Source organism: Pleurodeles waltl, chromosome 6 (assembly GCF_031143425.1).
Source record: "Pleurodeles waltl isolate 20211129_DDA chromosome 6, aPleWal1.hap1.20221129, whole genome shotgun sequence".
In the NCBI taxonomy this organism is placed as follows: Eukaryota; Metazoa; Chordata; class Amphibia; order Caudata; family Salamandridae; genus Pleurodeles; species Pleurodeles waltl.
Window position 1 is genome coordinate 828124374 of NC_090445.1, and position 26623 is coordinate 828150996.

General features: G+C 38.8%; 1 protein-coding gene across 2 annotated transcripts in view; it reads left to right on the forward strand.

The window, feature by feature from the left end:
* ARL3 (ARF like GTPase 3) overlaps positions 1-25604 on the forward strand; it is a 197643-nt gene extending 172039 nt beyond the window's left edge. For both annotated transcript variants that reach the window (XM_069239508.1, XM_069239507.1), the window contains exon 6: positions 22181-25604. In XM_069239508.1, the coding sequence (XP_069095609.1) occupies positions 22181-22228 (48 nt within the window). In that variant the 3' untranslated portion in view covers positions 22229-25604. The remainder of the gene's footprint in view (positions 1-22180) is intronic.
* Positions 25605-26623: the final 1019 nt, after the last annotated feature.

Sequence of the window (26623 nt, forward strand, 5' to 3'; positions counted from 1 at the left end):
TTTTTTTTGTTTTTTTGTTTTTTACTTTGAATACCCTGCAAAGGTGCAACACTGATTAAAAACAGTATTTGTACTTCCATTTACATGAATTAAACTGCAGGAATATGCATGGAGCCACAAACATCTTACCACCTAGCATTCCCCAACTTGTCCCGATAAAAACGCTACCCCACTGGAATGCCTGAACCTAGTTCCCGTGAGAGGAATGGATCATACAAGGGTCAATGGTAGCTTTGCATGAGGGCTACGTTGACCCAGGAGTGATCTATTCCTGACGTGGGCACTAGGCACAGGCAGACCATTGGTGTTGTGTTTTTATCATGACATGTGTGGAACACTGGATGGTAGGAATTTTATGGCGTCAAAACTGCCACTAGATAAATGTCAAATGTCAGATCTCTTTTTATATAGAATCTATCTCTAGAATATATATACGTATCTATCACTTTTATATATGTGTGTATATTTTTATATATATATATATATATATATATCTCACAAAACAGTCTCGGAAATGCAGGTGCTGTGCACAGCGGTCCTGGATGGGCTCCGAGAAGCCCCAATACAACTTCCAACACTCCTTTAGATATCAGGAGAAAGGTTTGTTAATATCATTATAACAGTATGATATCTTCTAAGAAAGTCTTTTGCAAATATACATGCCTTTTTGGGCGTTATAGGACTAAATGTTAGTAATTCAGACAAGGGTATAAATATTCAAGATTTACAAGTAATATATTGAATTTTAAATTTTGAAAAGATTTATATTTATTATACCTTTATGTTATAATGGACTATTCTAAATATTTTTGTACCTTTTGTAGTTTTGCAATTGGATTTTATTTAATTTATTTTTAGGAGAGTGACACATGTTAAATTGTATGATGGATTTGAACAAACATCTGAGCTGAATTTGATCAACAACTTGTAAGACCATGTTACAAACTACTGTGTAATTGACTTATAGGTGCACTTTAAGATGGCCGCCGCATTATGTGCTTCATGGTTGAGGAATTTAGATTTGTCTGTTTTTTATGTCTATGTTTAACTTGGGTTTTTAGTTTGGAGCACTGTGATAATGATTTATCCATGAGTAAGGCTGTTGCCGAAACGCGTTGGATGTTTTGTGCTGAAATAAATTAAATTGCACTTTGGAGGTGTCCTGGGTCTCCTGATATCTAAAGGAGTGTTGGAAGTTATTTATTTTTATATATGTGTGTGTGTGCTTTCTCTGATGCTGTGTCAGGAGGACCGACCCTAACATTTTCAATTATTATTATGTATTTTTTTTATTTCCCCTGGAGGGGGAGCGATCCCCACACCCCTAAAGGGGAAAACATTATTTTTAATTAAATAATGCCCACCCTAGGGGGTCGGGCAGTGTCAGGAGGGTGACCCCAACATTTTCAATTATTATTAATTTTTTTTCAATATCCCCTGGGGGTGCGATCGTTCCCCCATGGGAAACCATTCTTACCATCCACTTACACGGGGGCCCACCCCTCCAAACAAGATCCCTGGTGCCTAGGGCTGTTTCCTGGCCATGGATCGCAGCCATGCTGCTTTCCAGGGCCATGAATGCATCAACAGAAAGGGGAAACTCTTCCTTTTCCATCAATGCCTCCCTGGCATCTGGGGAGGCTGTTTTGTTTTTTTTTCCCACAGGAGAAGGGAGAGGACACTCACCTCGTCTGCTCCGCTGTTCCGGTGGGGAAACTGTGACGTCAGCACACATAGCGGCGTGCAGACATCACAGATGGGCGTGGGAGAGGATGGCAGGAGGAGATGCTGAAGCTCTTCCATGTTTCCGTGGGGGCATTCCTCTGGTGCAAAGCACCAGAGGATTTTAAAAACCCCCTCCCTGGCGTCGGCCACAGTTCATGGCCGGCAGCAAGGGAGGGTGTGCGTGTGTCGGCCACTGGCCACACAAGAACCAATGAGGATAAAATTTGTAATGCACTAAGCCCACTAGGGGCTAAATATATGGTTACACTGCATTACTTTCTGCCAATCTGTTTTCATGTGGTTATGCCCTCTAGTGGCTAACTACATGGTTACATGACCATGTTTCTTGGAAATGCAATTTGTATTGTGATGTCCTCTATGGGCTGCTCCAAATATTACAATCAACATATTACAATATTTGCAGCACTTGCAAACTCACCCCATAATGCTTTGCAGATGCAGAGCATTCCTTTTACAAAACATTTTAACTCATTACTCAGCCTGTGGTGGTCCTGGGACAATTTGGACCACCTTCAAAACGTTTCAGTGTATTTTTAAGCTCTCTTATGGCTGGAACTTTTGTTTCGCACCTGGGAGTAGTTTGTGTTTTAAGGGCCTTGTTTAAAAAAATATTCCAGTAGGCCATCTATCCCTTTATTTATATGCAGGGCCACTGGAATTATGTGATAGAAAGGACCAAAATATGCGGCAGGGTTGACCAGTTTGTGGCAAAAAAGTCTAGCTATGCATTTACAACCCCAAGAGCTCCCCCTCAAGTAAATGTGAGACTTATTGCATTGCAAATGCTTCTTCTACTTTGCATTTAGAGACTACTTCAGTGCACCAGAGAAAGTGATTGTAACGAATATTGGGTAACTAATCATAACGTGCTTCTGTGTCCGGGGCCAAGAGGCTGGTGGGGTTATAAGTAATATATGGCAGCTAATTTAGAAAAGAAAACCGAAAAGTATTCAACAACTTTCGGATTGCAAGAGGGTTAATTGTCTGCCTCGGATTCCAAGAGAACTCATTCCACAGCTTTGCCCTGACAAGGTGATTTTAGGTCAGTGGTGTCATGGACCTCATTGTGGGCTATTGCTAGTACTTTAATAATTAAACTACCTTTTATTGGCAAATATTTAGCATGATAGGTACTGTGTTGGATACCTGATCTCTTAGGGTCATTGTATACCTAGCTCTCCCTCCAGCATTTTGTTCAGATTGTAACCTTTCAAAGGCGCCGTGTCTGTTCAATCAGGGAAAGTAAGTTGTCTCTATAACCTACAAAACTTATTTCCTCTTAAACTTGAGTGTGGGAGACTAACAACATTAGGAAAACTGAACCACCTTCTCAGGTCTTCTCACTGTTTGGAAAAGGCTTAAAGAACACTTGTCTTGATTAAACAGGTTGCGGAGAGCGGCAGCGGCAATTTTAATTTCCTTTTTTTTTCTATAAAAACACTTACTTTTAAATATTGTAAATGGCATACTGAAGCCTCTGGCGAAAACCATTTGGCTCCGCTGACTTTTCCTCATTCTTTTGGCGATAGATTTTTTTTATGCACCCTTTGAGGTGCAGAGAAAACTCTGCAACTAGAGTTGCTAAAGGGTGCCATTCAGAACCGACATGAAAATTTGTTTCCCACTTGAGATGGTCCTTACCTTTTCATATATGCCTATTAAGTATTGATTTGGTCCTTTGTTTCCCTCGTCTCTGCCATTTACCACCATTTCCACCATTCACTTATTATTTAGTGATTACCATCTGATCCCTCTGTTTGTGGTTCTGGTGGAGAGAGAATTCTTGTTCCGAGCTCTGCCCTGGCTTGAGAAGTGTCCAGGACCTGGCTCAAAAATAGTGTTCAGAACTAAAATCAGTTGATACGTCACAAGATCTTCTGTAGTAGGTTGGGATGGAAGGGGGGATTTCCAGATTCTAAGAAATTTTCGAGACAAGACTGCTTGTTTACTTAACGTGCCAGCCCCAGCTTTCCAATCTGATCCAGTACTTGCCCTTAGCAAGGGGGCTAACATAGAATTAATTTTGTATCTCTTTAGGGGCTTGGGACTGTAAATGTTGGACACTAGACATGCAGACTTTGTACCCTAATTCCTCACGGTAAGACACAGAAAGATGCATCTCTCTTTTAGAAAAGGCTAAACATTTTCATAACAGCCAGACAAAGATATACTATACTACCGTTCAGAATTCTGCATCATCTAGCAGAAACTCTGTACCCCTTCCCCCCCCCCCCCAACACCCCTACCCCCAAAACAGAAGCAGAGAAAATTCTTCATTCTTGATCTCACCGACCAGTAATATAGGTCATCCGAACAACTATAGGCATTTTACCAGTTGCCTGGCCTGGCTAAAGTCTTTTATGAGGAAGTCTCTCAAACCTAATTGAGGGTAAAGAACTGGAACATTGCTTTAACATTATTTTGCAGCATGGGTCTTTAAACGTGGACAACTCCCTTTTTTTTTTTTTTTTTTTAAATCTTATTTTTCTGTTGGACAATTTTGCATTATCCCGTCTTTTTAGATCTGGTATTAGCCAAGACGTTTTATTGTACTAAATTAAATTTATAATAAACTTATTTACACTGACTGTTAGCCAGATCTCTTCATCCATTGTTCTGTTGGTGTGTCATTAAGATGTTTCTTCCGCCCTCGACAGCATGGGGCAGTGAAGTCAGCCTCACTGACTAACTTCACTCTGAGTGATGGCTTTCTGTGCTTTCAGAAAGAGCGCATCAACACATAGTAATTCCCTTTAATACTAGGGACTACTATGGCAAAGTGTGCTTTGTTGTGCCAACAAAAAAATAATTTTGCTTTTAGCCAGTGTTTGTTTTTATATTGCCACGGGCTCTGGAGCTCCTCACGAATAACGTTTTATAACAGCTGTAGTTAAATAAGTCTTGGCAAAGTAAAAAGGCTGGCACCCAATCGCCAGACTTATTGGCTTTGCTAATGCCTGTTTTGTTTTGAAAACGAAGCACTGTATCAGACAATATGATCAGTTCTCATATAGTTATATTATGTAACTTAAATATCCATTCTTCCGTAGAATCGGCTACTGTTCATAGTCTGTGGGCTTTATTTGCAAAAACTTGCGACAGGGTAGCTGTTTTTGTGCTTTTTAGATGTGTGTGTCCGTCAAATTGTAAAATAAGTTTTAGGAATCTGTGGATTTTAGATAAAGATCTCTGATGGTTAAGGAAATAGTAGTAAAGGGTTAGAATTGAAGTCATTTCGTGACTTTCATTGACCACATTGAACCTGACCATTTCCTTCTCTGTTTCTGTTCCTCATTTATAGAGTATACTTACTTTTAAGAATGAATTGAATTGTACACTAGACTAACTACATGTTGTGCTTTTCATTGAATGTTTGAATGACTAGTAGTTCTTTAGCTTTTCACCAACATGATTTTGTCTTTATACGAGCACGTGTGGTGGCAGCACAGTAGGCCAACATCATTAAATCTCCAAAATTCTCTTCCATTTCAGTGTTCACACAACACCTATGCAACTGGGCCTTTTTACATTTGGTGTAAATAGTGCCTATTCCTGGTGTGATGCCAACCTACAAAACTAGACTAAATTGTAATGGGTTTATGTGATTTTTGTGCAAAATAAACTCCGAAAAAACATTTATGATGAAACCTTTGTCAAAACAGTATTCCTCAACTTTTTCCCTATGAATGGCATTCACCAGGTTGACAAACCAAACCTGAATGTCTTTCTTGCTGAAAAATGATTGTGTTTACGGTTATGGTGATAAGCTGACTTTGCTCCCTTTTTTGAGTGTTTCTTCAGGTGATTCCACACCACGTTCTCTCTAAGAATACTTCTTTAACCCTCCCTTCTTTATTGCAGAGGGTTCTGTCCCCTTCACTACCACCCACAAAAACACCAGTCCCTTGTTTATTCCAGCCTTCCTTGCTTGTCCACCTTCCCGCCACCTTTTTAAAATGAATATCCCACTTATCAATCCCTGTCCCTCATCCCTTCCAAACCAGAGTTAGGGACCCCTCCACCATCCCTCTTCCCTCTCTACCCTCACTCCCTTATCTCTTTTTTTTAGTTTTTTTAAATTTTACCTTTTACTTTTTCCTGCTATCCCAACCAGTGCTGACAATCTGTTGCATCCTGACCAAAATAGATTTAGAAAACCGTCAAGTGACCTATTTCTTCTTTTTTTCAATTTCTCTTTGTTCCAGTTTTAATAAACTACTAATTATTTAGTAATTGTAAGAATATTTGTTATATAAGTTTGTAATGGATCCAGAATTCTAGTACAGGCCCAGTGTATTTGTATTTTCATTGGAAAAGGTTTCTTCATTATAGAGATTAGTCAGGCTGGTGTTTTTTTGTTTTGCAAATGTGTCATAATGAGGTAGAGCTATGCTACTATCTCGTACTGTGTAGAGATCAGTATCAGTGTTATGGGGCTTCTGTAGTATGAACCTTTTTCTAGCAGTTTCTCAACAGTGCCTTAGCACTCTGCAGTGTGAACTTACCACAAGCCGTGCGCTGTCTGTGCTACATAACTCTATTGTAAGCTTCTTCATCGCATTTTCAAGCAATTTAACTCAGAAACATACTTAGACTCTGAATCAGTTCAGAGATGCACAGCCAATACAGCTAGTCTCTTCCCAGAAGGATCTGACACCAAAAAAGTGGCAATTTTCCCCAAACTCTTTTCTCCTTTAATCTGGACATAAAAGACTGCAAAACGACAAGCCTCTTTCAGGGGACCCCTTAAAGAGGAGTTGCTGTTACTTTACCCATCCTCTGCTACCAAAATTGTGGGAACAAACCCCAATAATCTCCTGAAAACCAAATTGTAAGAATCCCAAATTTTACCATGGGTAGTTCAGCTTCACAAGACTCCTTATTGATCTAGCACTAAGACTCCCTGCCCCATCAATGACACAAACTAAGCAGAATGAAATCAGAATTAGAAACTAGGACCACTCAAGAACTGAGTTGTAGATCACTGTTGAGTTTACAAGGTTTAATACAAAAACAACTTAGTAATTCTAAACGACTCTTAGCACAAGCCCATTCTTCAGTGTAAGAGAAATCTTCTGTTTGCTTCACCAGTAACTGCACTTCTGGGATGTACAACATAATATGAAACGTTTCTTAACAATAACTCATAGAGTGATGTTCTTCTTCATGCCTGCATCAAAACTTCCATCAGAAATCCTTCAAAATGATAGACCGGGCACACAATGGAATGTGTCATTCACAATGCATGCTTTCTAATATCGCAGTTCTTTTACATGCTAGAGCTCTGTGCTCTGTGGAAACTGTGAGGAGACCAGACTCGCAGAAGATCACAGATTGGGAGGGAGGAATGAGCAGGAGCAAGTGAAGAAGAACACCAGAAACTGCAAACATTTGAAATAAATGGTGTCTCCCATGAAAATGTTGTATAGGAATTCTGGAATGCCACCCCGTCATTCTCACATCCGCGAGAAGACATAGCGTGAGGCATTCAGGAATGAGGAAACCGTCACTACATATCTTCCCCTTTTACAATATATACAAAAAAAAATACAACCAATACAAACAATACAACCAATAAAACTAAACAAATCCTACATATGAAAATACTTCACTTCAAACAATACAATTAAAGATCATTTGAAACATAAGTCATTAAAACATATCTTTAAGAATAATAATCTTCCAATCTTTTAGGTTTACAGATTCTTCTGCCAGAACTACTCCATTTCACATTCTTACTAAGAACACCCTGTGATCCGCATGCATCATGAGAAGACGTAGACAAGTCGTCTGCATTACTAGGACCACTAGGAACGTTCTTATGTTGATTCAAGCATTCCTGCTCACTCCTCTCACCTTGATTCAAACATTCCTGCTCATTCCTCTCATCTTCCAACCATTCCTTACAATTTTGACCATCCCGAACACTCCCTTTTCTCGTGTCACTTGTCCTTTTACACAATGACAACACGGCCATGTGCCGTATTTTGCCATCACTTAACCTTACAGAATTATCATACACTACCTCTACTCTGAGGGGAGATGAAAATCTACTTTGACATTTACCTGTGTGCTTACTGGTTTTAACCCTCACTATATCTCCCACACACAATTTGATTTATTTTACTCTTGTGGACATCATCAAAATATCTTTTGTATTTATCCTGAGCCTTTTCAATATTCTTCTTCACCTCTTCCGGACTCCATTCCACTCTTTTAGCAACTTTTAGCCATCCCACATTGTCCTTCGACATAGGTGTCATTCCTCTCATTAGCTCAAACGGACTAGCATTAGTACTCACACATGTGGTAACCCTAAAAGCCCATAAGGGTTTCCATAATTCTGTTTCCCACACTAATTGGTTACAACTAGACAATTGAATCATACCTTTAAGTACTCGGTTGAATCTCTCCACAGACCCATTACCTGCGGGATGATATAACGAGGTAGTTCTATGCTGAATACCATTCCTTCTAATATAATCTTGGAAAACAGAAGATACAAATTGCAAACCATTGTCCGACACGATACATTTCGGTAAGCCCTCTCTCACAAATATTTCATCCATAAATCTAATGATACTAACTGCATCAGCTTTTTGTACAATACTCCCCTCCGGCCATTTTGAAAAATGATCCACCATAACCAGCAGAAACCTTTCATTCTCACCAATAGGTCCCATGATATCTATACCTACTCTTTCCCAAGCCATATTGGGACAAGGAATGGTATGTAAAGATGGTTTCAAAACTACTTACGTCTTATCAGCATTCTCACAAGCAAGACAGTTTCTAACAATTTTCTCTGCATCCTTATCTATACCTTGCCACCAGTACCAAAACTTTACCCTGTTAGTTTTTCCTATGCCAAGGTGTCCTTCATGACATATTTCAAGAATTTTCTCTCTTAATGCAACAGGAGGTATAACTTTCCCATTTCTGAGAATCAACCCATCTTCCATGGACAACTCATCCCTTACTTCCCAGAAAGGTAGCAAGATTGCCTTAATAATTTTTTTTTAATGGCCATCCCTTCGTAATTGCAACACTCAAATCATTTAGCACCTCATCACCCTCTTGTGCTAATTTCCAATCATTGCGTGTAATGCCTTGACACACACCTTCTTCCACAATAGCCACCCACACATCTTCGTTTATGTCATCTTCCTTATTTTTGGTTGGTAAAGGCATGCGACTTCGAAAATCTGCAACGATGTTTTTAACACCAGGCAAATATTGTACAATGTAATTATATTCAAACAAACGATAATCTTGCCAACCTAGGCGAAGCTTTGTACAACCCCTTTGTGGTTAGAACCTTCACTAACGGTCTGTGGTCACACCTTAACGTGACCGTAGTACCCCACACATGCTGTCTAAAATATTCCAACGCCCACACACATGCCAGTGCCTCACGCTCAATAACTGAATACTTCTCTTCAGTCGGAGTCAATGAGCGTGACGCGAAAGCAATAGTATCCTCATTACCTTCCATGTTTACCTGTGTCAGAACTGCTCCTATGCCTTTACAGCTAGCATCTGTAGTGATAATACACTTAAGATTCACATCAAAACCTTGTAAAGGAGGTGCATTGCAAATATCATTTTTTAACACCTCAAAAGCATTCTGACACATTTCCGTCCACTCAAATTTGTTCCTTATTTTGAGCAATTGTCTCAAACAATACGTTTTAGGCGAGAGATTTTTAACAAATTTTGAGTAGAATTCTACTAACCCTAGAAAAGCACGAACCTCCTCCTTGTTTTGGGGATTGGGCGCCTTACTTATTGCTGATACTAACGCCTCCTTGGGTTTAATGCCGTCAGCAGATACTACATGCCCCAAATAATTGACATGGTCACATGCAAATTTGCACTTGCTGAATTCCGCTGTCAAACCTTTCTCATATAAAACATTTAAAACCTGTAATAACGTTTGATCATGATTTTCCTTCGATTTTCCCATTAGGAGAATATCATCTTGAAACACCATGACATTGTCAATTCCTTCCAAAATTGAGCTCATTAGTCTTTGGAACATTGCAGCCGCTGACTCCAAACCAAATGGCACCCGTCTGAACCTATAACACCCGAAGGGTGTAACAAAAGCAGTCAAATTCCTGCTGTTTGGATGCAATCGTGCCTGATGATAGGCCGCTTTCAAATCAATGGAAGAAAACCATTTCATGCTCCTTGTGCGATACAGCATCTCATTCCATCTAAATTCCATAATTATATTGTTTGAAATGCAAAATCATTAGTTCATTGCTTACAATCATATGCATCGTTAAAATTACTAAGTTGCACACATAATTTGCCACCCTAAATTGCACATTTAAAAAGAGCTTCTACAACACTACAGTGTAGACTTCCACCCAGCATTGCATTGTCAGGGGACCCCTGGACCTAATCTTTCTCAGGTTATTGTCCTGTTACTTCCGCGTTGTGATTTTCCTCTCGTTCCTGGTTTATCTCTGCTCTTAAACTCCAGCACTAAGGGCTTTCCTGCAGCAGTAACCTCTAGACCAGTGTGAATTTTGGCCCAGCAGTGTTCTGCTAGTGATTTAATACTCAGCAGTGTAACTGCTGCACTATCATTCTGCCCTCTACAATTGCAAAAAAACGGTCTTGGGTTGCTGAGAAGTGAGGGAAAAACCGTCCCTAAAAATGAGTTTCCTTTAAGAGCCAGGGCATTAAAATCGACTTTGCATAGGAAACCTTGACTGAGTGAACATTACTGCAATTTTCAGGCAGTTAGGACAAATGTGAAATCATGGCTCTTACATTTTCAAGTGTTTAATATTTAAAAAAAAAAAAAGTTCTTCTCCGGGATCAGTCTATCGATTTTTCTGTATTAGGGTCAGAATTAATGACGGGTGTATTTGCATCAATTCTCTGTGATGCTGTTTAGTAGAGCAGTATTAAACTTCATAAATGCAAAGTAGTAGAGGCATCGGAAAGACTTCACTGAAACAAAAGACCAAGTAGCTATCATAACTCCCGTCATTCTTGCTGTGGAGCAGGAGTGCACAAAGACAAACTATGGAATACTACTAGGTCTTCCAGCGTACCTAAACAAAGCCAAAGGAGTTAAAATTCGACAGTGTCTCCACCTCAAAGGGATAGTGAAAAACACAGACACTGTAGGAGGTCAAATGATAGAGGGAACTATTAGTCTCTGACTTTATTAAAATTATTGTTTTCCATCCAGAGCAGGGGAATCTGTATTGTAACATGATGCTTGGAAGCCTATGAATCTAGTAGAAAAACTGTATCTGACATCCGTACGCGCATGTAATAAAATGACACAGATGTTGAACTGTAATGACTCATTAAAGGTGAGTTGTGAAGTTATAATGCCTTCTGCCAGAGGCAGCAGCGAAAGTAAAAGGAAACTCAAGGGGCATCACTGAAGCGGCATTTTAATAAAAAGAAAGAGAACTGCCTTTTCGTTTTTGTAAAACGAACATTGATGTGCAAAGAGGAGTGATTTAGCTCATTGAGTTTTGTATGTACATAAAATCTCTATGCCTTTTAATACTCACTCATTCTGAGAAACATCCTGTTATAATTTGACTTACGTTGAACTGATTCTAATATGTTTTGGGTACAAATTACTACTCCTTTTTGGTGTGTCTATTTTGCGCTCTACAGATTCTTTATTCTTCATGTCACTAGCTTTCATGTGAAGGAGCAATACCCCAAGGATTTAAGATCCAGCACTTGCTAGATCAATTCTGTACTTTCATGGCTGATCTAGACTTGGCTGTAAACCAGGCCAACACACATATTATGGTATATTGCTCACATAAAATAATAAAGTTACATCATTTACTGATAATAGCAAAACAATTAGTGCTGTGCCATCATTCCCATATCTGGGTGTTTTATTTGATGACAGACTTAAATTGGGCCCATTCGGTGGGGCTAAAGCTGCAGCCTTTGCAAGTAGCATTGAGGCTATATTTGGTTTCACCTCTAAACTTTCCATCAGACCCCTTACAGAGTGGATGACAAAATGTCGGTCAGTTACCACTTATGGTGCCTGCCTTTGGAATACAAAAGATTACTTATCTACACACAGGGCTGAGAATAGGTTTATTAGTAGAGTGTTGTCTGCCCCCTCAAGCACTGCTACTTATTTATGTCATGCAGAACTAAGGCTTGATTATGCAAGTGGTCTAATTAAACTACAGCCACTTTTGCTTTGGGTGGAGATATGGACCAAGAAGGAAAACCTTTTTAATCAATTGGTTCTAATAGACTTTATCAAATTAGAGAATGCACTAAAGATCCCATGGTTGATCCCATGGTTGTCATACAACAAAAAAGTTAGTCACACCCTGCAATTATCAGACCTTTTTGACAATCCAGATATTCTTTTCACCAGCAGTTATATTTCCTTTAAGGCAATTTTTGGCACACTGATGCTGAAAGAACACACAAAGAATGTGAGAAAAACACAATTTTAAATCATAACATGACGTACTTCATCAGGCACTGAACCATATCTCACCTTGGTTTCAAATTAGTTATACAGATTTATATTGACTAGACTGAGGATGAATACTGCACATTTCCTGGTTGCCTTCCCAGAACCCGGTGCTTATTTTAAAACTTTCCCTGGTGTCCTTCTGACTCCCTTTCTGCTCAAATGATGATGCACTCTTTGCTGTTTTGCAAATTCTATACTGCACTGACAAAGCACTACCTAATGCCAGTTTTAAGACAAGCCAATTTTAGGCAATGTAGAATGGCGCTGACTTTTATACAATACTTTTCCTCGCCTTATCTCTGTGTTGTAGTAGCAAGTTATTTATCTTGAATAGGCATTAAATGTGGTAATTTGTATTGGCTTAATTCTCCTATCTATGATGTCTTATGAAGTCTTCATTTGAAATGGGATTTGTTTTAATGGTTTTATCTTGGTATCTACGATGTTTGAGTAATTTTACTTGAGCCAGTCTGTATTTTTATGAGGAGTCTAATGCATTGCTGTGTTTTGTATGCGTTTTTATCTTTTATGGTTGTATGGTTTGACCGTTTAAAGAATATATGACTAAGATGTTTGTGGAAAGAGTGATGATGTGACCATGGAATAAAATACCCTCTGCAGTATGTTAAAAAGATATTTGCACCACCTCGGAGTTCCATAGCCTTGTAAAATAACAGTGGCTTTGGCTTTATCTCTCTAAGGTCTCAGAACTCCTAGGTGACTTACATTATCCTTATGTTGTATAGGCAAAGGTACTTTATCCAATACATGTAGAGGTTATTATTTGCATAAAGTGAGGTGCTGCGCTCTCTACTGAACATCAGTAAAAGGGCTTAAAGGTGGAATTGGTAGACAGATACACTGCATTGAAGATTCTTGTCAGGCTGCCACCTTGGAACAGAGCATTCAAGGCAATATACTTGAGTGAAATGCATGCCAGAAGAATGGGTGTTGATACCCACCACCAACTTAACAGCCTAGAGCCATCATGCTGGGTGCAGCCAAAACCTTTATGCGGGTATCTGAAGGACTTGAGGACAATAAAGAGGCAGGTGTTCTGGTCGAAAGTGGGGGGAGAGGTTTGAAGAGTTTTAGTCTGCCTTGAGATAGCTTGTCCTCGTGACTAGATTCTACACACATCAAAGGCACCTTCTGCCTTAAAACCAATTGAAAGCATACTGAAGTGGGTGAGTGAAAACAGTTCTACATAGAGTAGGCTTGCCTCAAAAATGGTGTAAGGAATTTGACAATTTCAAATACAGGGGCTGCAGCAGACTCCATGTCCAGTCCCATACCCAAGCATAAACATTTGTGCCATTTTGAGGACTATTCCCTAATGGTGCTTAGAGGTTCAAGTTACTTGGAGGACCTCGAACACTGATCATGAAAGACCTGGGCAAGCCAATTACGTAGAAATCTAGCATGCCTGACAGCTGCTGGTTACCAGATTGTTCACCAGAAGCAACTGAATAAGCAAAACATGGTCCTCCACAAAGTAATCCGAATGAGAAGGTTTATAAATGATTTGTACCAACTCATACGGCTTGCAATCTGACCAAAGTGAGTAGGGGGATACATAAGGATGTATACCTGATCAATCCTGCAAGAAGATAGCCACAAAGGAAGCCTTTGAGTCACTTGTTAACCAAAGAAGTTTGGAACTTGACAGCTCCACCCAAAACCACAAAGTTAGAGGAACTGTAACTGTTGTTAAAGGCTCTGATGCGAATCAGCTGGTTGCTCCCTTGTCAAGACTTCCAATCTACCATTGTGTGTTTGCTTGCAAAATGAGGTGGCGGTCTAAGCACAGATACCAAAGGTCTCTGGCCACAAGAGCAAGAGCCTAAATACGGTAATGAGATGACTGAAGTAGCAGACAGCTTGGACACCATTTATTATCAAAAGGACGCTGCTGCCTATGGCTAAAAGTTACTCTCCTCACCGGGACAATGCCTGTCTGGAATGCAAGGTACCTGTTGTGAAGTCCAGACAAATCCATAAACTTTCAATGGAGGGAGCTCAACCCCAGGCTGTCAGCTTTTAGCCCAAATCAATAACATTAGTAGGCAGTCGAAAGATGGCATTGCCATTACCGAGATTAATTAGGTTCAGCCACCTGAGGCGTTCCTCTCAGTTCCACTTCACATGGAGTTAGTAGTCAAGAACTCCTGGAAGGTCAGTTTGGAGGCCTCCAAACTATGAAATGTCTGGTAGTGAAGGGCGGTGGTGGAATGCAAAAAGGAACAGGTTTGTGGCAATAATCCTGAGACTGATTGACTAAGTTGGTGGTAGGTTTTTCCTGAGCTTGGATGAATCTGGTTCAGATTTTTGACGAGGACACTAAATCAAAGAAATGGAGGAGCACAGCCACAAAGACAGGAAGAGGGAGATGATGGGAATGTTAAGATACAACACGTGGCTAAACAAGGTAAAATAACGGGATAAGTAGAAGGAAGAGCCTTGCCGAGGATTAAACTCTTAACCAAAGTTAAAGGAAGAGGGGAAATCAAATCTGTTAGGAATAATGTTACGACAATCAAGAGTTGACAAGCTTTTATTCGTAACATGTACGACCCCGGCAACAGGAACATAAAAAACGCGTCTTCAACAGGAACATATAGAGCACGTCTTCCACCATCAACTGTCTCCTCACAATCCCCGATTCAAACCGCTCCGTTGCCTAGCGATGCTCGAGCCCAGTGATATCATACACTGTGCGCGAGCATCGCAACACATCTTCCCCCTAACAAAAAGAAAATACAACAAATAAAAGAGTGAATACAATTTCAACAAAAGAACAATTTTACCCGCAAAGAATAATAAGTTCACATCCGTAGCTTCACGCAAAACAGACATAATCTTGAAATTTGCTTGGTGTCCTGACTAAACGACCACACCTGCTTGTTTTCCTTGCAGGCAAACAAATATGATTGTTAACAATATGAACATTAGGCTGTACGTTTGAGTTATAACCAGGATCATCAGAAGGTGGATACTTCCAATCATCTAACCAGTCAAATTTGCATTCCTTGCGTTCTGGACTGATAACTTTTCTTTCCTTCCCAACCAACCCAGAATTAACATTCCTACACATGGACAATGATGACATGTGCTAAACCTTACCATCACTCAATAATGCAGAATTGCAAAAAATTCTATCTACTTTAAGAGGATCTGAAAATCTATTATTACTTTTTTTTTATGAAACCTGGTTTCTTAACTCTCGCCAGATCACCAACTTTTATGACTTGTTCTTTACATTTGTGTTTTGTGTCATAGTACATTTTGCTTTGCTCTTGGGAACATTTAATGTTGTGTTTAACTTGTTTAAGTGTCCAATCAACCTTCTTATCCCCAGAGCTCCATCCCACATTATCTTTTCCAGTGGGAATTCTCCCTCTCATCAACACAAAGGGAGAATACCCTGTAAAAACACAAGGTGTCGTTCTATATGACCATAAATTCCGCATTAATTCACATCTCCAATCCAAATTGTTACAATTTGCCATTTGAATGACACCCTTGATCACCCGATTGAATCTCTCTACAGCACCGTTCCCTGCCGGATGATATAAAGCAGTAGTATTATGTACAATACCTTTCCCCTCTACAAAATCTTTGAAAATACGAGAAATAAATTGAGGTCCATTGTTGCGGACTATACATATAGGTAAACCCTCTTTCAGAAACACCTTGTCCAGGAAGTGCACAATTGAATCCACATCAGCCCTATTAACAATCTCAACCTCTGGCCATTTTGAGAAATGGTCATCCAACACTAATAAATACTTTTGCTTATCATCATACATTACTGGCCCTGCAATATCTATGCCTATCCTTTCCCAAGGTCCATCCGGACACGGAATAGGATGGAGAGGTGGTCTTAATGTTACCTGAGTCTTGTCGGATGAATTACAGGCATAGCAATCTCTAACTTTCCTTTCAATGTCTGAGTCCAAACCTGGCCACCAATAAGTACACTTAATTTTGTTTTTGGTTTTACCTATGCCAAGATGTCCTTCGTGACATATGTCAATAATCCTATGTCTTATAGATGTGGGAGGAATAACCATGCCATTTCTAAAAATTAGACCACCTTCAAGAGAGAGTTCATGTCTCAATTCCCAAAACACACGCATACCATGATCTAACAAATGTTTTTTAGGCCATCCATTCTTGATATAACCGCTAACTGCACTAACAATGTCATCTTGAGCTTGAGCTTGTTCCCAGTCCTCTTTGGTAATACCTGGACAATCAGCTAACACATTAGCTACTGTAAAATTGTCAATGTCAGTATCCTCACCACTCACTACAGGTAAAGGCATTCTGCTTAAAAAATCTGCCACCACATTTTTGACCCCAGGAACATACTGTACACTGTAATTGAAATCTAAAAGTCTAACTGACAAACGAGCTATACGGGGTGATGCTGAAATTAACCCTTTTGTTGTCAACACTTTAGTGAGCGGCTTATGGTCACATCTTAACAAAACATGATAACCCCAAATGTACTGTCTGAAATGTTCTAACCCCCAAACGCACGCAAGTGTCTCACGCTCGATCACAGAATACCTTTCCTCAGTCGGTGTAATCGAACGCGAGGCAAAAGCTATGGTCCATTCAACTCCCTTTTCATCAATTTGGGATAAAGTTGCACCTATGCCTTTAGAACTGGCATCCGTTGTGACAACACTTTGCAACATGGGGTCATACCCATGCAACGGTGTGGCATTAGCCACATCATTTTTTATTACTTCACATGCTTTATCGCACGCCTCACTCCACACAAACTTAACATTAGTTTTAAGCAGTTAAAGCAGAGCATACGTTTTTTCTGAGAAATTGTGTACGAATTTAGCATAAAATTCTGCCAATCCTAAAAAAGCGTGCAAATCATCTTTAGATTGAGGTCTAGGGGCATTTTTGACAGCATCAACTAACTCCAATTTGGGTTTAATACCAGCATCTGAAATCTCGTGACCTAAATAATTAATTTAGTTTTCTGCAAATTTGCATTTGTCAATTTCTGCTGTTAAACCATGTGTGTTCAGTCTATGCAAAACATTATCTAGATTACGATCATGTTCATTTCTGTCCTTCCCCATTATCAAGATGTCGTCCTGAAAAATCAGTACATCCTTCATGTCCGATAATACCTTGTGCATTAACCTCTGAAACATAGCTGCAGCAGAAGCCAACCCAAAAGGTACTCTTTTAAATCTGTAACAACCAAAAGGTGTCACAAAAGTTGTTAAACTTCTACTATCAGCATGTAAAGGCACCTGATGGTAAGCAGCTTTAAGATCAATACTAGAAAACCATCTAATACCTTTAGTGCGAGCTAACATTTAGTTTATTTTTGGCAAGGGAAATTGATCAACTAAAATACTCTTATTAAGATCCCTGAGATCCACACATAATCTCAATCTGCCATTTTATTTTATTTTTTAACTACGACCAAAGGTGCGACCCATTCTGCAGATTCAACGGGTTCAATAATGCCGTCTGACTGAAGTTCTTCTTCTACCTGGTCCCTCACAGACACAGGTATATTTCTGACTTTGTGAATACAAGGTGTGGCATTAGCTTTCATTTGTATTTTGTGTTGGAAACCCTTTAGTTTTCCAATTTGGCCAGAAAAGACATTGGGAATTTTTTTTGCAATAATTCCTGAGAAATCTTCGGTATGTTGTACAATAGACACAGGTGTAGAAATACTGGGGTCCAAAATAATACCCAGCTTTCCCTGGTCCTTCCAACCCAGCACAGACGGGCCAGTAACCGCCACATATACCTTGCAATGCGCTTGTTTGTGTTTAAATTTAATTAGCAAATTTCTGTAACCCACAATTCTAATGGGCTCACCCGTGAATGTTTTGGGAGAAATATCCGTTTTTTCAAAGCACTTACCTAAAACGGGTTCAAAACATTGTTGCCAAATTTCCTTATTAAGGATAGTGTAGGGAGAACCAGAATCAGCCACAACAGAAATAACAATACCAGCAATCGTGACATTACACAAAGGTCTACTAATGTTGCCTTTGACGTTCTGTACATTATCATCTACATTAAGAATGCATAAATTAGAATCAGACTCCTCCGATGAACCGCTATCACATTCTCTCACACATTTAACACTCACGTCACCACCACCAGATTTTCTTCTGCGACACACTTTAGCAAAATGTCCTAATACACCACAATTTGAGCACTTCTGATTCCGAGCCGGACATTTCCGATCGTTTGATAGATGAAACTTGCTCCCACATCTGAAACAAATTCTTTTGTCTTTCAGAATTGAATTCTCTTTCTCCCCACGAGATGAATAGACTCTCTTAATAGACGATTCGTTGTTTTTCTTGACCATGGCAATAGTAGCATTGTCTTCCAACTTCGAAAATTATTTTTCCTCACTGCGCAGAACAGCCTTTGCGCACCTTCCTGTGAGTTCAGCGCTTTTGACCATATTGATAACCTCTCTCGGCCCTTAGCACCTAAACAATGTAAAATAATTTTCTTCTTCTTTTCTGGAGTAAGTTCCTCTTCTTTTCTGGAGTAAGTTCCTCTTCATCTTCAAATGTAGAAATGTAATTTACAAAATATTCTCGCCATTCCTCCCATTTTAAAGTAGCCTCTCCATCTTTAGGCAAGAATGGCTCAGGAGCGCTAAGATTCCATGCATTTCCTGAAGCCATGGCGTAAAATATGATGAAATGAACTTTTAAAACAAATATTTTCTTATTTCAGAAAAATTAGCAAGTTTTTTAAGGGTAGGTCGCTAAGCCACTGCAAACAATGTTTGTAAATGGCGAAAGAAGCCGTGCGTAGAGCTTGCGCAACAGTACGAGGAGACTTGGTAGCTTGGCAAAACAGACAACTGCGCAGTGCGTGATGCGGCGCAAGGACGTGTTTAGTATGGGTTGCTTGGCAACGTCAAACAGCCTATGAGCTCGCGAAGCAGCACCAGGACGCTTTGATGAAACGCCGAAAACAACAATAGCAGGAAAAGGAATTAATCCTACCGCAATCACAAGGTCCCGATAAAAACGGCAGGAACAAAACGAGTATCACAACTTCCTGGAGATCCTGCCTCAAGCTTTGAAGAAATGCTTGATGGACGTGTAGGTTCTTCGCCGGGGTCGCTCATCGCCAATTTTGTTAGGAATAACGTTACGACAATCAAGAGTTGACAAGCTTTTATTCGTAACATGTACGACCCCAACAACAGGAACATAAAAACGCGTCTTCAACAGGAACATATAGAGCACGTCTTCCACCATCAACTGTCTCCTCACAATCCCCGATTCAAACCGCCCCGTTGCCTAGCGATGCTCGAGCCCAGTGATATCATACACTGTGCGCGAGCATCGCAACAAAATCATGCACATGAGCGCATGGAATACTTGGAGGCGAACAGCATGAAATAAGGGAGGGATGTGGATAATTAGCCTTCTAATTACTTCATTTTCCTTTTGACGTCACAATAACTCTTGAACTTTATGATGCTAGCTGAAGGAAGTGGTTAGTGGCACCTAGATCCCCAAACCCTGCACGCAGGCTAGTTTCGCCAATTTATCTTGTTTGCCTACATCTGCTTTTACATGCAGTTTGTTTTACCCTTTTGTTATATTTTCATTGGATGTCAGTGTGTTCTGATTTTGATTTCTTACTTGTTACCTCATTTCTCATTTAAATATCATTTTTCCTTTCATCAATATTGTGTGGTTGAATTCGATCGGTTTTATTTAGCCTTCTCAGATAAGATTTCCATTACTCTGAAGGTTTTTAACTGCTTCTGTTTTTTGTTTTGTTTTGTGGCGTTTGTCAAAGTGACTTAATGCCGTTTATCTGAGTGCACATTGTTGCACTAATTATAACTGCCCATTTATCCTTAACATGGGTAAGAGCAGGCCAACTGCTTTTAATTCTAGAATAATTTTTCAGCATGTGAACTCTGTGTTACCGACCAATAATACCTACCAGGGTTAACATTATAAACCAAAGGCCGAAGGTCAACTGGTTTCTCAGTTGCATTTAAATATAAATGGTATTTATATCGCGCTTATTACCGCTGAGGAGGCTTCGAATGTCACCAAATCGCTTAGATGTTTTTTTCGGCGCCAGAGTGCACGCTGCCTATTACGATTTTTACATGGTTTAGTGCAATAAGTGCTGGATTACACAGGTAGATTGTAAAGTTTCATTACGTTCAGTGAACACTGAACCCTAATTGCCAGTAGAATGTCGAGGATTTTTTTTCTTTCGTAAAGGGGATGCTGATTAAACAAAGAACAATGGTAAAGTTTAGAGTCATTTGGGACTGTCAATTCATGACACGGTATTGAAATTGAAGACTACCAATTTGATGTCCGGGAAATAAATCTTATTGGACATTATGCCAGTTTCAGATGAATTCTGCATTTTCCACAACCTACTGAAACTTTATCTGGGGATGTCGCCCACGTAAACTAAAATCTTTTGAAACCGCTGTTTCTACAATAGAGGTAGCCAAACCTAGTTATGTTGCCTGCCTGAATAATTCACTTCCTCCTGGTATGCGAAGGGGGCCCTCTTGTCTGAAACACCTGACTGAGAACTGTGACACGATCAAAACAAACGCATATTTTATTCTTGTATTAGAAAAGCACCTTTCTTTTACAACCATTATTTTGGTCTCTGTTACAATTTGCTAACTGTTTTATATTCTACTAAAGACCTTAATTGTTATTGCCCAATGGTGCTGCATCAGGCCCCAAAAAATGGGGAAACGGTTTTATTAGAGTTTATTCAAGTTTTGTTGACGATATCGAAAGAAAAAGTGTGCATACTTAAAATGAATATATATAATCTGTATATTTCTTTTAAAAGCGTATCATTACAAATCCCATTTCGATCATTTTTTATTTAATAAAACATAGTTTTCCATAATTTAGTAAAGGAAGAGTACCTAGGAACTGAAATTATTCGTTACTGGTAAGTACCATATTTCATTTATAATTTAGATTCTGCGTTTAGATGTGCCTTTAAATTGTTTGTACAGTATGTAACAAATGTATTTCAAACAAAATTACGAATATTTATGCAGAGAAAGGTGCGCACATTATGTGAAAGCAGAGGAAAAACTTCAAAGCTTTTAAGTTTTAGTAAATTAATTGATTTAGAAAATGTAATGAAATGGACCGTTAATGGATCAGACAGACTGTGTTACCTTGTAATGGCGTACTAACAAAGTAAAATAGATTATAGAGCGAAGGTTGGACCACATCAAATATTCTCTTTGGTTGTGAATCAAGACAATTGTTAATATGATTGGTATCTAGCAAACGGCATAATACAATACAGAAAAGTATGGGTTTATGAACTAGGTTTAATCCTGGGGAAAAACTAAATACAAATGGAAGAAGTTGTAAGTGCAAAGCAATGCAGAGAGAACGTTTATAGTGAAATTCCTTCTCTTAGAGTGAATAAAATAGTGAGATCCACCAAGAATGGTTGGAGAGTAAAGCAATGGATTTACTTGCATATGTGGGTGAAAGTCATGAACTGGATAGAAGACCAGGAGGAGCTAAGTAGTGAAGTTTGGAAGAATTCTTTTGAAGAAGTCAAAATCAGGAGCAGTGGGCTGACAATCTAGTAAAAGTAATACTCTTCAAGTTCAGAACCTACTTGTTTGTTGAAAAGCAAATTGTGAGACTAAAAGTCTGCCTGGAGCTAAGTCTGAGAGCGTCAGTTCAGCTTTGAGGCAGCACATGATGATTCCTTGTGACAGACAGGACAGAGTGTTTTCACTGTCATTGTGAGCCTTCAGACCAGCCTTCGAAAGACAGTTGTACCACTACACATTAATTTCATGAATATCAAAATTCTTTCATTTCAAAATATAAAAATGCTGTTATTTTTTACCTAATCAGCCTTATTTGTCTCTTACATTTGTAGGATGGCATGAACTGGGTGTGCAAAAATGTCAATGCAAAGAAGAAGTAATTCTGTGTGTCTATGAGAGCTACAGGAGCAGAAGAAGAGGACCAAGGTCCAGAAATCACATTTGCTGCTCTCCATTCAACTTATTTTCATCGATAACTAGCTACCACAGTTTCTAAAAGAAGCAGGAGAATATTTACATCAACGCTAACTTTTTTTTCTAACTACAATCCCTAATTGAACTCAATTATGCCTGTTGCAATAGACATTGATCCTGACAGGCAGACGTGACCGAGTACAAAAACGACTTGAACACTAAATTCCATGAATAAATTAGGTCTCTTTCTTTCAAATAAAAACAAGGAAGTGTGGCATGATTGTGTCCAACATATCTATTTGTGACAAGTTTATCTGTGCGGCAGTTTTATTGACTCATTCCCCTTTTTGAGATTCCTCTTTACTCAACTAGTTGTAGGTAGTTTGCTAATGAGGTGTACACAATGAATTGATCGCAGAAGATAAACCCACCTTGAGTTGTACCTCTTGAGGGAGAATTTAGTTGAATTAAGGCCGTGTATCTAATGTAAGTCAAGCTTCTAAAAGCTACTGAATGCAGTCAGTCGGAACATAGAGAGAGAGAGAAATAGAAAGAAAGAGTGTGTGTAACTTATCCCTTGATGGTTTGAATGAATGCATTTTTTTAATTGATTCTACAAAACACACAATCTAGACTTTACATTTTTCATTGCATTGTTATTTATTCCACTTATGACAAAGCTCAAAGTGCTCCTATATTTTCAACAACACTAAATAACGTGTGCATGTATTTGTTTTGTGGCCCATGCTTTCAAACACTAGTTCAGGCTGTTTACTTATTCACGCCAATACTTGACTCCAATTCTGAAGAAAGTAGCCTTATGTCTTCTTTCCCCTTCTTCTAAAATCTTTTCGATTATTACTTGTAATAGTTATGAAGTATTCACTAGCTCCTTGCCACTATCCCTGCAGTGCAATGAAAACACATTTCAGTGGTTCAATATGTTCTAAAGCAGTAGGAACGTGGCTAATAAAAGTTACTTTTGAGAAGTGAAAAAAGTACTTATTCGGAAGCTGTCCATAAACGCAGATGTAACAAGATATATAGTATTTAAGCATCCGCCAAAGTAAAGCATGAGCACAAGCAGTCCAATGCTACCCTTTTTGTGAACTAGTTTATGAACTGTTTATTAAGCCCATGCCCAGTCACCACCCAAATAAGCGTACACACTAAATGAATTTAGCTGTTATATCACTTGGTACATTAGTTTCTCTTTATAATTGAGTGATTGTTACTTCAGCACTTGTTGGTCATGCATGATTAGGTATAATTAGCAGTGAATGTTTTACAAAGTTTACAAACACTAAATTAAAAAATCCATGCAAGTAAATAGACATGTAAGAAGAAACTACAAAATTACAGGTTCATAAAATAAATCCGCAGCAGTTTTATTCCGAGGCCATGAAAGGTTTCAATCAATTTCTTAAGTTGCAAACTATGTATCACTCCTTTTCTCTTTGTGTGAAATATTGTCACGTTCAAATTGTTAAAATTTAAAGCTGCAATACTTTGATAAAAAGGGTACAATTAACAACTAAGTGTGAATATTTACACAAAATTATTTAGATGTTGCTTTCAAAAGAGGATATAAATTATTTATACTTTTTAAGTTAGCCGTTTCCATTATACAAACCAGCCTAATGGGGCAATCGTATGAGCAGAGCTTAGACATTCAATTAATGGGATTTCAAGGGATTGGGTAAATATACTGCATATTAGCAATACACAATGTGTAGAATATTTACAGTGAAGAGTTGTAAAATATACCAATAGCTTTCACAGGTTTCCTTGTTCTGTAATAGGTTGTTTGTATTGTTGTTTTTGAAAACTGAAGTGTGTTTTTAGAACCCTAGTTGGGCTAGAAAACAGAAATGTAATTGATAGGATAACCACGATCTTCATGTTTTGTGACTGCCAGAGTTGGCTGCATACCACTTTGATTTTGAAGATTGCAGACCTTCTCACAACTTCTCTACAGGGTGCAATTGATTTGTCCGAATCATGCGCTCATGACCTGTCCTAAATGGATACGTAGTTGCCCTATTACTTTCCTTTCTGGAAAATATGAATCCCGCAAGGAAGATATTTACTACAAAATCTGGACAGAATGACATGCGATTCCTGGTGCTGCTTTTTGGGACACGCTCGCCAGCTTACCTCATGCTTTTCCCACATGCAGGTGCAGACCCCCACAGGTAACTTCGAAATTGAAAAAATAAACTCTTGTTCAGAATCAGCAGGTAGGTTATCATGTAGGTTATTGCAGGTCATTCTGATGCCAATTAAGGCAGCGATTTACTTTGCTGCAAGGCAGATACTTTCTTCTGCAGAATCCAATAAACAGTTTCAAAGACAGTGTCTTAACTTGACAATATTAAACACATTCATTGTCATGCATATAGCGATAGGGATACCTTGCTCCTAGATTCTATTCGACATTTTACAGGTTACTTCAGGGCTAAAGTGTAGCAGAACACCTAATAAAATAAGGCTGGGGTCTTTTCCTGTAGGAACCTTCTCTGAACCTCACATTGGTGTTTAGCCCATAAAACAGCATGGTATTCCGTTAAGCAGCTTAAAATATTTTACATTTTAGACTAAAAACTCTGTAAAAGTAGTAAAATATTTGCACTGCTACAAATTGACTATGAGTTTGTAGTGATTAGCCTGAGGACTATCTTATCTCAATATATTTATGTACGACAGTAAATTTAAAGGATAGGTTCGGATGCAGAATGCGTATTCGGTGTACTATACAGTGTAGAGTATCTTTATTTTTAACATTAGACTTGTATAAAATATTTAATGAGGAAATACTGCTATCTGCCACATGCAAATTAATCATTTTCAGTGGAATTTTCCCAACATGTATGGAGCGATTACAAAGTAAAAGGTATTAAATGCTTTGAGCAGTCAAATAAATACTTCATGTAGAATATTCAGGCAGCATACCAAGTAGAAGCAGTGTTTACTATGTGATCTAAAGCATTTTTTCTTTGTCTAGATGTCTGTTTCTATTCATCTTTTTTAACAAAGAGAAACGGTGCATTGATATTCTAGTTTTTGGTTATATAAACATTTGGCCATTCGTGTAGCTACAATTTCTCGATTCATTTCATCCCAAAGATGTAATGACCTATTTTATAACTTTATTTCTTTACGGAAATCTGGCTCCAGTGTCCATTCATTTTTTTTTCAATAAAGCAGCTTTTTATGGTCTATTTGAAAGATGATAAAAGGAATATCTGGTATATTGTCATACTGTAAAGCTTGATGTACATGTTAATTGTCTTTGTCAAAACAATTATTAAAAATAAAATTTAGTAGAAATACAACCTTAAATGTAAATCTTAGTATGTTTTTTCTAGTCCAAAAAATTAAACAATTTAACGTCAGAGGAGGCCATTCACAAAGGCATGAGTATGCATTGCAACACAGCTATACTAGTATGTCACTCATAATTGCATTTCTCAAAGGTACAGTTGTAGGCCCTGTATCTTGTGTGTGGAGGTTTCTTCCAAGAGTGTGTATAACTTTGCATCATTGTTGTCCATTTTTGTTGTCAATAGGGGAGTGGCTGGGAAGCAAAAAGGGAGGAGGAGGGTGAGAAAATCAAGAAGAAGCTTATGGATGGAAAGGGACATGTACATACAAAAACAATACCTGCTCAGGACCTCATGTGTGCCGATTAAGCTCTTGCTGAATGGCCTGGCCTTCAACCAGGCCAAGTGGTGTGCACTGTTACCCCTGGAGGTCCTGTGCGCTGCACCCCTTCCCTCGGAGTCCACCAGAATCAGTCTTTGGCAGGCTTACTTCAGCCAGTCCTTTCACTCACAGGGCTTCTCCACAGCCTTTCGAGGGTAGAGCCTGGCAAAAGCCAGTTGTGTGCACAATTCCACTGACCCTTTAGCCCAATACACACCACTTTCTAAAAAAAAAACAGTACTTGGAGTTATGTGAATTTGTGTATAGAATTGTCAGGGGGGACAATGATATAGGGCATGGGTTTGGGCTAGAAGGGCAAAAGTGCCATTTGCTATGGACACCTGCTTAGGGAACTTTCTCCACAAAAATAGCAAATTATTTCGAACAAAAATATACTACATTTGGGAAGCACCTTTTTGTGTTTTTAGTGACAAAAAATAAAACATTATAATGTACAATATACAAGATTAGGTTATACAGACCTCTATTATTCTGCTTTTGATCAGCGGTAAAATTCAAAAGTAGAATTCTAGCACTTTTAATAATTTTATGACGGTCATAAATAGAATAAAAAATGACGGGTGAAAAAAGACTTGTGATTGTTTTTATTGGATGGCAAGCGTCCCTATCAATAAAAAGCCTCTTGCCATTTGCAA